This window comes from Artemia sp. Qi Xiang Cuo, chromosome 9, assembly GCF_049724085.1.
Source record: "Artemia sp. Qi Xiang Cuo chromosome 9, ASM4972408v1, whole genome shotgun sequence".
In the NCBI taxonomy this organism is placed as follows: domain Eukaryota; kingdom Metazoa; phylum Arthropoda; class Branchiopoda; order Anostraca; family Artemiidae; genus Artemia; species Artemia sp. Qi Xiang Cuo.
In genome coordinates, this window is record NC_142802.1 from 38,808,764 (window position 1) to 38,821,240 (window position 12,477).

General features: G+C 35.9%; 1 protein-coding gene across 2 annotated transcripts in view; it reads right to left on the reverse strand.

Moving 5' to 3' along the window:
- Positions 1 to 2,993: 2,993 nt before the first annotated feature.
- beta'COP (coatomer subunit beta') overlaps positions 2,994 to 12,477 on the reverse strand; it is a 58,341-nt gene continuing 48,857 nt past the window's right edge. For both annotated transcript variants that reach the window (XM_089094527.1, XM_089094528.1), the window contains exons 9-10: positions 11,327 to 11,483; positions 2,994 to 4,263 (exon numbers count right to left, since the gene is read on the reverse strand). In XM_089094527.1, the coding sequence (XP_088950653.1) occupies positions 4,118 to 4,263; positions 11,327 to 11,483 (303 nt within the window). In that variant the 3' untranslated portion in view covers positions 2,994 to 4,117. The remainder of the gene's footprint in view (positions 4,264 to 11,326; positions 11,484 to 12,477) is intronic.

Here is a 12,477-nt window from a genome sequence, read left to right on the forward strand (position 1 = left end):
CGCTTATTCTTTTGTAAGTATCACAACTAAAGAAAAGTTATTGTGTTAGTCTCGCCTAAACTTAGCCTCAAGACTATTGTCTTCTCAAAGTGTTCTCTCTGGGAGCTTTGTCTTCAAGATTTGCAGTCAGAACTCTGTCCACACTGACATGTTATCCCTGTACGTTTTAAGGGTTGACCTTGTAACTCAGCCTCTTTAACTCTTTAGAAAACGTAGTTTTTTCTTTCAAATAATACACATAAACAGGTTAGGCATGCTTTGTTATGAAAATTGACGCGCAGATATTTTCATAACAAAGCATGTCTAACCTGTTTATGTGTATTATTTGAAAAAAACTAAGGTTTTTCGTAAATGTAAATTCGGGGGATAATTTTTTCGGTCTGAAAATATCAAAAGGCCTTAACAGGTCGAATTCTGCTTCGACTGAGTCCTCATTCAACCGGATCTGTTGCCAACTGTGGCCTGTAGGCGTGGCTAAGAAAAAAAAAAGAAATGATGATGAATTTTAAGTGGCTATATTTGGTTTTTTTAAAAAAGGGAAGGTGTGATCGGATTGAGATTAATTTTCTTGTATAAGCTCCCCAGCAATTAGAAAGCTTAAACTATAATTTACTGCCAATTCTGAAAACTTTAAGGGGGGGCTGTGGTGGGTGGGTCGAAACTTCGGGCCAAGTTTACCCTTCGAAGATAAAGTCAGAGGAGGATGAAATTTTGCAAGTTTCTTAGTTTAAGCTAGGGCTACAAAATGAAATTACCGCCGTCTCTCTTCGACCTCTAGGACCTGAAATCGCTTAACATTGTGGTGGGTCGCCTCTTTATAGAGGCACAAGTGTGCCTCCTTGACTTCAGAGAATTTGATCTGACTCTATTTTTAGGAGTTGTGGGTTATTGTAGTTTTTACTATGGGACGTGATCGTCTCTAACTAGGTTGCTAGCTACCGCTGCAACCCGGATTACAAACAGGAAAAAGCCTATGGCTGTTTAATCATTGGAATAGCAAGACCCGATGCTCACTATGGCACTATAAACTAGACCAGTAACTTTTCAAAAGATGCTTGTATTATCTTAACTTTTAATTAGTATGTTCCGTGGTTTGTTCTTTACTAGGTTTCAGATATATCCGATGAAAATTAGATAGTCCCCATTTATAATGAACTATACTGATCCTTTATGCAATTTTTTCCTATTTTATCAAGTTTCAGCGATCTCCTTTATTATAATATCCGCATTTATAATGAGTAGTATCGATCCTTTATGTATTGCTAGCTACCGCTGCAACCCTAACAAGTTTTATGCGAAAATGCAGTTTTTCGTAAAAAATTATTTTACATTAAAAACTTTTTTTAATTACAAAAGGCATTAGATGAAGCAATTTTATTTAAAACGAGCCATTAAACAGCTCTCTATGATGTTCCAGTGCCCCACTAGCTGCGGAGAAAAAATCGAAAAAAGATGCCTTCGATACAGAATATTGTGGCTGCAGCCACTTTTTTAGTGTTTCAAGCCAATAAAGTTCCCTTGTTGTTCAAGCCAGGGGACTGTAAGTTTACTTTTTTAGGACAAGGCGGTTCTAATAGTATGTTTTCTTTGTGTGTTTCGATCTGGCACTATTTTTTAAAAGTTATGGGCTGTTTTATTTCTTAGTGTGGGACGTGATCATCTCTTACTAGGTTGCTAGCTACCGCTGCAACCCGAATCATCATCTTGGGTACGGAAATACACTTTTTTTTGTGTAAAAAAAGTGATTTTATTTTTAATTTTGATTTTTGCTTATCATAAAAGCGCGTAGATGCAGCTATTTGCTTTAAAATGAGCCCTTGAACAACTGTCTATGATGGTTCAGTGCCCCATTACCAGCTGAGAAAAGAAAAAATGGAAAAAAGTAGCTTCCCATGCCTAAAAGTAATTTTCCCTGTTGTTCAAGTAAATAGATCTTCCTTTTTGTTCAAACCAAGGCCAAGGTATTTTTGTCTTTTTGGCCAAGGTATTTCATGTGACGTACTGTTTGTTCCGATCTGACGCCATTTTTAGGTTTCAAGCTTTTTTTTTAACTATGGGCCGTGTCGTCTTTTTGAAGATTGCAGCTACCGCTGCAACCACGATAAAATGCACTAGATATAGCAATGTCATTTAACATGAGTCTATGATGTTCCAGTGCCCCGCTAGTAGCGGAGAAAAAAAATAACGGAAAAAAAGAGGATACATAAGAGTTTCCCACGTAAAGATTTAACTATGGAGTTATCTAATCCCACCAGCTGATGTTAAACAAAAGAATGAATACATACGAATTTTTCTGCATGAGTTACTTAAGCGGAATATAGGAAAATCTTAAGAAATTATAGAATAAATACTGAGATCTTAAAAGAAGGGAAGTCCCAAGCTGCCCCCCTCCCTCCGTCCAGGTTCCTGTTGAACCTGTTTTCTTATTCTTCCACTTCCTTCAAAATATTAAAAATACAAAAGAGAGCTACGGTAACACATCTCACCAAATTCTACAGCTCAAAATAAAGCTTACAAGGCGTAAATAAAGATGACTTTATTTTGGATCTTAAGCAGAACAGTTTTCGACACTTCTTTCACTCTCCCTCATTGGTACCTTTTTATTCTTCATTGACAAGATATTTTCTTTCCATTATAGTTAAGTAAGCTAAAATAAAAGAGATCCCACCGAATGAGGAGTAATCATATAAGATTCAGGCTAATCTTTATTTCAGAAGGCGAAAGAAACATATCGTCTTAAATTAATATACTGTTAGATACAGCTTTTCATGCAAACCGTTTATTATATCGTATTTGGCAAAAGCATTAAACCAATTATCGAGAGAAATAGACGGGCTAGGAAAAACACAAGGTTATATAAACAAAGCAATACTAAAAGATCGCCCCTCCCCCTGGAGAAAAATGAATACTTATGAAGCAAGGATCCCAAAATTTCCTACGGGGCTCGTGTATATAAGTGATTATTAACTGACTATCCATAGAAGAAATAGATTATAAGAATTTCATATATTTTTCCAAAATATTAAGATCACATAAACCAAAAATCACCCTTACATCAGCAGTACAATAAAACAAAATTTAGATTAAACATCTTAAAAAGGGGCAGTATTATAAAAAAAAACACACACACACACACTTAGAAGTGTTTTTTTTTTTTTTTTAAATACTACAAATTTTAAAATGATTTAGTGAATATTAACTTACTTCTTCGGAAAAAAGATGTTTTTGAAAATAAACACGCATAAAAGAAATTGTAAATAATCAAGCATATCTAAAATTGAATTTGCTTTGAATAATTTATTTGCAAAATTTTGTAACTGTTCTGTTAAGAATTCTAAATACTATGAATATTATTTTTCTTTTTTGAAAGCCTGCTGTCAGTGGGAAATGACTCCACAACCTCCCTCAACCAAGTCGGGGGCCAAAAATATTTGACAAGTATCCCACTTTGTAATATCACGGGATTTACTTCAGCCAGGGAATGTATTGCATGGCGCCTCACCAGTTAAGAATCGTCTAAAGAAACTGCTTTTGTTGTAACTTTAGTGGCGGTCCTTAGCAAGGATTTAAAGAAACTTTGATATACCGGCTAAGTGCATCAACAAAACAACTCAAAGCCAGTGATTGAAAATTCCCTTAAGTAAGTCAAAACACTTTTTTTGATCCAGGAGAAAAGGGAAATACATCCCAAATATTAATTCCGTACCATGATTGCAAGAATAGCTTAGCTGATGTTAACAGTTAGATTAACATCTAAGTGATATTCAACTTTCACTGTTATAACTTTTCAGTCTCCCCTTGAATGAAAGAGTAGATAATAACTTTACAGTAGACGCTAAAAATCATGAGGGCAGTTCACCCCCAAAATAGATATTTCAAAATTGACATACAATCTTTATTTATCGTAGTTTATAACAAAATTTGGCATTCTAGTTTTTGTCAGCTCCGCTTTTAATACAGCTCAAGCTCCATAAACAGCCTCACGAGCTATTCTCAGTATTGAAGCAAAATTGTTATTATCAGAAGAATAAGAACCATACCCACCAGTAACTCCACTATATACAAAACGTTACTCAATAGCAAAATTTGAACCCAGTTTCTTAGGTTACTCATAACCTTAATCTCCAAGCAAATCCTCTTCACTTATGTTACTGTAGTCAATATTCTCTAAGTTCATGTTTTCTAAATCCAGTTCTATATCTTCGTCAGTAATAAGCTCACCTGATTGAGGTTCCCATTGTCTCTCCTCCTCTCTTTCCCAATCTAAAATCATGTCAGGTCAATTAGCGACATAGATAAAACGAGCAAAACTAGTTCACGGTTTTCACTTTGGTAGAGTAATTGCAACCCAAAGAGAATGGTTTACTGAAAGTAGTACAAAAAAAATATAAACAATACATGCATCTTTAAACTTTTGGACGCAAGAATGCCAGACAAAGATTTTGTGTTGGCAAACGTCAATGTGTTTCGGTCTACGGGGAAGAAGAGAAATGAGATATTGTGCTTTTTGGCCATCCATCTAGGGCCAAATGAAAAGCGGGTCATTCCCTGATGTGGTGGGAAGAAGTTATAAGAAAAGATTTAAAGGAAACTGGAAGTTCATGGGAAAGAGTAAAAAGTGAACGATTGAATAGTTCAGAGGATGGGCTTGCGCTACTCTGTTGGCCTCAAGTGGCTTGGTGCTGTAGTGGTTTTTTAGCAATTTGGTGTTGAGTGGTTTTTAAGAAACTCTTATGCGATTCTTACATCCAGATCACCGAACCTAATTTTTATTATTCGAGTAAAAGATTTTATTTGACAAAGTAAAACACAACATATATTATCTCGAATTATACATGAAGATCGGTAGCCACTACAGCGATAAACCTTTCACATCAACATAACCTGACTCAACATCACGCTAAGTAATCCTCCGGAGCAAATTTTATCTGAAAATTAAGCAGTGACAAGTAGACTCGAGCTTTATTTAGAATTTTACATTACGCATATTTGTGTTACGTCATGAGAAAGTTCAACATAGTAGAAGCAAAACTCAATTTCTGGATGTTCAATTGACAATTTTTGAGGAAAATGATGGATATTTTCCTAAAAACCCTCTCGCTTTTGACAAGCGCTTGAATCTCTGTCTCCGTTCCACATAGCTAATTTTTTAAGTTTGCTACTGATGATCTTAGACGATGATTATGATCATTTTATAGATTTTTACATCATCCTAAAGTGAAATAACTCGTTAAAGTGAAAGATTATGCTAGAAGTAACTTAACTTAACGACTTAGTATAGAGAATAGCACACGTAGTGTGAAAACCACTTAAAGCTTGACTCCATCAAAACCATTATTTCACACAGTAAGTTTATTTAAAAGACTAAGCCAGTAAAACAACACTAGAGTCACTATATAGTCTTTTAGTTTAAATAGTCAGTTGCGTGTGCGGTCAATTACCATAAGAGAATGAAGAATAAAACTTTTAATCACAATAAAAAGTTAGGCGAGTAGTGTCTCCCCGAATATAAGAGCGCATTACAATCGATTCCAATTGATAACGTCACTGAGAGCCAATGAAAACCATTCTCTTCGAAAACGGAAGGCTTTCATTGGCTGTCAGTGATGAAAATCAATGGGTATGTCGAAGAGGACTATCTGAAGTTTTTATGCCAAGCCGGCAAGCATTCAGGCAACAGTTTGAGATGCAAGCTGAATTAAAGTCTAAAAATGTTCAAATTATGCCAGGGTTCCTGACCCTATCGCCAAAATATCTTAGAGATTCAGAGAATTTTCCCACGGGTCTGAAAGCGCTAACACTTGATTTCATCTCTTTTGTTAGGTCTAGGACTGAGATAGAGCAATGGTATTATAAGTACCTCCTAAATTTTAATATTCTAGCTCACAATTAATGTCATTATAAAGCCGGCCTGTAGCAAAGACATTAAACTTTTGCGCCATAAAAGATGCAATGGAGATCTGTAAGTATTTTCTATCTATTTGATTGCACAATCAACTTGAACTCCTGATCCATCCAAAATGCTCTTCGTCCCAGCGCCATCTTTTCAGTAGAAACATTGACCTGTTGCACGTTTTTTCCACTGGAATTATGCAGCAATTTACAGAAAGTGGTATTGAAGGCACAAAAATGGCCCGTGGACCCTCCGACAGCCACCCAACTTCTCCCACCAGAGATTAGTATAAAGATAGAAATGTTGTGCTTCGTTTGAAGTGGCAACACGCAAGGATTTTCAATCTGTATTACTGGAGGTGAAAAGTAGGTTCTCTCCTCGCTACTTTTCCCTGCAATCTTTTTTTAGAATAAAGGTAGGTAAGTTACAGCTATGTGGAAGCGAAACTATACATGGGTTTTCAGTATAAATGATTAGTGCTACAAAATGAGCCCGGTATATCTGCAACATTCCCCACTCCTCCCACCCCTCCCTCCAATAACCGACCGTCTAGCACAAAGGAAGGAGAAATGTTTGAAACAGAAAAACGCAGATTTCCAATTGGTTTTATAGGAAGCATAAAGTGTGTCCTTGGTCTTTCTAACACTCCGCTGATCCTTCTATCATCTTGTTTTTAGCAGTGGAATAGGCCTTTTGCATCTTGTTTGAAACGGAATCCTACAGGGATTTTCAATCGATATGGTAGGAGAAGCAAAGTTAACTTACTGGCCTCTGTGACAACACCACGTCTCTTCTATCACCAAGTTTTTTTTCATTTTACATGACTGCAAGGCCGACGTGGGCTCTTTACCCGACAAACCCTCCCCCCTTCCCACCCACTTGTAATTATGCACATTGCTTCAAACTGTTATGTGTTCAGAAACACATAACAATTTAAATCAGCATGACTGGTGACACAAAATGGGTTCTTCAACAGGATGACTATGCGCTTTATTAACCCGTCAGATTTCGAGCCTATATCTTGTCAATGAGTGTTTTAAACCTTTAACTACAGCCAACCGAAGTGAAGCTGCGGTCAACTTCAAGTGCTTTATCCTTCTACCTCTGTACCAAGACTCTGCAAATTTTGGGCACTTGCTTTGGAGTTCTGATACTATTTTGTTGAATGTCTTGAAACTCCCATAGCAAGGAACAGTAAGTTCTTAGTCATATTTGAAGGACGATGGAAACTTTGTGGAATGTCCGCTATTTCACCTTAGTTTCTGAATGCACCCATTCCTACAGAAAATATTCATTCTGCAGTTCGTAGCTGCTTTCATGCTCGGTGAGTAGGGTAAATTGCCTGAACACGTGTTGATCTTTTGACCTAGAATGATTTCAAAGCGAACTTTCAAGACAAGACACGTCAGGGTGTATTCCAGTTTTTCTTAATAACTGTAAATAATTATTAATAACATGTTATTATTTACGTTCCCAGACAAAAAAAAAAAAAAAAAAGCAACCTATATAATAATTATTAATAACATGTTATTATTTACAAAATAATAACATACAAAAAATAATAAGCAACCTGTATTATAATAAGAGAAAAAAAAAACAATGTTAGCACCTCTTATAACCTATAAGCAATTCAAAAGCTAAGATGCTAACAGATAATTTTGATGGTTAACTTAAAAGCTCATCCGTTTCAAAAGCCCGTGAACAGTACCGTTGAAAACTACAGGGGAAGTGACTAATCTATTAGGTAGTGTTTTCATTAAGCATTTTTCATGTGAAGTTAACTAAGTGCTGAGTCAACAAAAACAGCTTTCATACGCGTAAATCACCTTAAAAGGCCATATGGGAAACTGAAGCTGCCAGAACAAGCAAAAAACCATCGCTTGAAAAAGCCAAAACGAAGACACAGCCCAAATTTCGCTTGAAGAAAACAGTAATTTTATCATTTTATCATTATTTTTAGTTCCAAAAATAATTCAGTATCATTTAGAGTGGTTATGCCAAACATCAATATGAATGGAATACCAGTTACATGTACCAATCGTTAGTTATTCAAAGAATCAATAAAAGGCGATCTTACACTGATATTTTTAGGCTTTCAAGTACTTTTTTTTCTTTTTTCTTTTTTACAAGTGATTTTGACAGCTGAAACAATGACCCATGAATGTGCAGAATTCGGAGTGGGTTGCGCATGTCGCTTCATTACATCAAAGTACCAATAGTCAAAATACCCTGATTTCAAATTTCCAGTTACCAGCAAGTACTGCTGAGTTTGATTATAATATTGGCCGACACGGAGAGTTGCCTCTCTGTAGCCTCCTTGTACTGGACTGGTTACCACAGAAAGATGAAGCACAAATTTAAAATGTTCATGAAATTCATGTTTGCCCTTCAGATCTTTGATGTGAACAGATGTTTCCATAACTCTGAAAGTAGCATGCTCTCAGATCCAAAGATAAGTTTCCATTTTATCTCATAAGCATATTCTGATAAAGTCTCCCATCAATTACCCACTTATTTATGGCATTTTTCCATTAAAACCTAAGTCCTTCGTAGAATTACACCAAACTGTATCAATAAGGAGGCTATAGTGTCAATCCGGTCAATCAGGACAATGCCTAGGTTAAAACATTTCAGTGATTTTAGGACTGGGTTCCAATGGTTGGATGCTATTCCCTTGCACAATCTAAAGAAATCTTTAATTGTAAAAATAAAGCTGTTCTAATAGAGAGTGGCCTTTTATTCGTCAAGGGAAAGAGCACTTCTCGATTTGATGTATGAAACTGCTGTAATAATTCCAACGCATTTAATCTAGCCTTGAGGACATACATAGGATATTTAGAATGCATGTACATTTAGAAAAGATAGAAAAATTAGTTGGTAATATTCATATTCTCTTTCTTCTTTGCTTAAAGTGCTTTCCCCTAGCTCACAGAAAGGGACTGGAGAGATAACCACATAACCAGCCTACTTAGCAGCCAATGCTTGGTAGAATAAATCAGAATTAATCATACATAGCCTTTTGTAGGTTTATATAGGGTGCGTTTTAGCAGTAAATTTCATCATCAATTACGATTCTCTTATTTTCCTTCTGAAATGGTGGATAATAACAAATTCAGCCACCCGTGTGCTTTAAATGATAAAACAGCCAAACAATGCAGACCTTTCTATGCTCACAATAATTAGAATGGATCAATTTTGTTGTTGTATTGTACTTTTGGAACAAAAATAAAGACCAATGATTAATGAGGAACATAGGCACTTGCTAATTATCCAGAAGACACTTAAGTTCTTGATTTCAATGTAACATCTGAGAAAACCGGTTTGATAGTCACAAAGACAAGTTACGGGTGACAGAATACACTGGAATTATATAATTTGGGCTATATATTTAGACATTAAGGGGGGGGGGGGGTAAAGTATAGCGGGTCTGCATGCAAAATGTGTTAGCTACAATTATTTTGCATATTATAAAGCAAGATTTGTTTTCTAACTTCACGCTGTCCAAATGCTTTACCCCGATCTCCCCCCCCCCCTAATGTGCAAATATGTCACTCAAAATACATAAGTACAATGCATTCTGTCACCCGTCAATGTCTTTGTCGTTATGAAACCGGTTTTCTCATATCTTACATTTAGATCAAGAACTTGAGTGTGTTCTGGATAATTAACAAGTACCGGAAAATATTAGGGCAAGGAGACAGCGGAAAGAGATTTTCTCAGACTTACCCAATTTCCGAGCAGTACCTATCTTTCGCAAGATCAATAAAATGGCCGAATTTACTTGAAATGTGATAGGCACATAGCTACAGCCTAGCTAAAACCAAGGAAATTTTACCAAAGAAATTTTATACCATTGGCTTTAAAGGCCAGACGCTAGCAGGCTTCAGTGTTTCATATTTCTGGGAGTTTGTATTGTAGTGTTACGCAAAGTTCATAGCATCATTTCATATTATCATATTATCATAGGACTTTTCACAGTAGCAATATTTTCTTTTTCGTCTAATTGCCTCTCTCAAGCTTATAGTATCAGTAGTGGTTAAAGGTTCTATGATTTGAGGTGAGAAACGGCTCTTAAACCATCTGAAGAAGGTGGGTTCACAATTGTGGCTAGTGGGTGTACCTATTAATGCTTTTTGATACGTATTCGAGGCTAAAAAAAAAACTTGCTTCCATCTCTATCACAGAGTAATTTGAAAGCAAAAAAATGTAAACTAAGTTAAAAAGCAAGGGAGAATGTTTCAAAATTTGTCCTGATTTCTGACAAGGTTAATAAAAATTCGCTTCAAGATTCGAGCTGGTCCTACCACCAAGTAATATTAGTTTCTATATTCTTGTCGAAACAACAAAGATTAGCCAGTAAGAATGGTCCACTTTTAAAATTAACAACAATGATTTGGTGGCAGGAATAAAGTTATTTTCAAGCAGAAACATCGCAATTGTAACCGTCTAGTTGGGTCACCTGCTTTTCAGTTAAACTATTCTAGGAATTTGATTTCCACGTATTCTAAAAAAAACTTTTTAAGCCATTAAATCTTCTTTTTTTTGCGATACACATACAAGCGTTTTGTTCGCAAGGAATAATTTTTGGGACCTCGAGACTAGCCTTATTCAGAGAATTACGTTCACAGAGTTCTCCTGACAAATAACTGGTATTTCCTCCTATTCTTCTTAGAGCCCAAAATACAACTATTGAATTTTCAGCTATATGAAAAGCGAGTGACAACTTAAAAATTCCAGAAAGCCGTCGGCTTAAACCAAAGACCATAATCAAACTTCTGATACTACACTACACAAAACAGCAATAAGCAGCTGCCAAATAAACGATCTACCCCAAAGAAACAGAAATCCATGTAAAGGGTGGAACGCTTTTAAATTTGCAAGACACATTTAAATCCCATGCAAACAGGAATAGTTTGCCCCTAAAATGAATAAGATGGATACGGACTGCGAAACAGGTTTTTGTTACCTAAGAGCTAGCAAGACATACAGTGTCAAGTAAAGAATGTGCAGGCGTCAGAGGCCCTCTTCACTGTTCAGGATTGAAGCTGAACAACTTTTTTAATTTGAGGATCGTTTCATTTACAAAAGCATACATGTGTACAAGGCCATATCCTGGGGGTTAGGGGGGTTTGACCCCCCCCCCCAAAAATGTTTGTCCTACTCGTAAAAACGTAACAAAAATGAATATAAACAAATTTTTTATGAGTTTTAAAAAACGTTATTTTGTACCCCCTCCCCCCCCCCCGAAAAAAAATCCTTTTATACCCCCCCCCCCCCCGAAAAATAAATACTGGATACGACCCTGCATGTGTAGTATGACTAGGTAGAGAGAGTGCGGTTGAAGTTAAGCACACTTCTATCGAAGCACACACAGATGGATTTTGCCTCAATTTGCTTAGGTCATCAGGAATATACGTAAAATATGTAGCCTACCATCGTTAGCATTATTTTCCCTAGTTCCGATAAGGTTTGAGCCAGAAGTAAAGGCTTGGGAAAGTTCTTCGAAGACATTTCTCTGGTCGTTAGACGTCCTTGTTGAATACTGGCTAGCTGGGACGATTTTTTCACTCTGTTCCAAATATCTTTGAGCCTGAAAACAACCAAACGATACAAAATTACATCAAAATGCTAGTAAGAACAAAATGTTGGTTTATTGTATAAGATAATAGAATGGTAAATGCGATACTATATACGACGGGATAATACGATAACACTTTAAAAACGACAGCCACAAGCTATAAAATAAAGCAGAATTCCAGTTTCGTGTCAAACTATAAAACTAAGAAAACACAAGAAAGACAAACTGTAATTATGGCATCAATACTTTAGTATAAGTAATTTAGGGTATCAATTTTTTAGTCTCTTTCAGTTAGTTTACTTGTAAGCTGATGTGGATGCTGTATTGTCCTTAAAATAATTTACTTTTTGTTCTGTAACCTCTCCCTTCCTTTTGCTATTAGGTCCCACGCAGAGACATACACATTTATTTGTCTTGTGGGAGAGCACAGGTAGGGATAAATGTGTCTACGGAGGGACAATCTTCTTCATAAACAATAAAAGTATATGAATCCTACTATCTCTTTTCTTCGTCTTTTTATTTCTTTTTAGATGTCTTGGGTTTATAAATATTGAAATAAAATTAACTCAAACACATTTACCAAAGACTAGCAGGAAGCCTAGAACTTTTCTTGTAATTCTTAAGCTTTTGTTTTTGGAAATTATCTTGAAAACATGAATTATCGTGAAAATGCAGGTTAACACACATGCTGCTATCCCCCTCTCATATCCTAACCCCTCCCCTCCTTTAGTATCTTACGATATTTACGACTGTTCTTGTATTTGCCCATATTCTTTATATTATCTGCAATTTTTTTAGATATTTTTATTTCAAAATTTGTTAATTTTGACAAAAATTCTTCTCCTCTCAAAGAAAAAAACGTTGAACCATTCCAAAATAAAAGTCCCAGATGCGTACATACTCTTAGGTATTGAATGAATTATGAGGACTTCAATTAACCTGTATTACATACAAAAATTGTATTAAAGCCATTTGTCTCTGCAATAAAAGTTTCTAAACGACACGT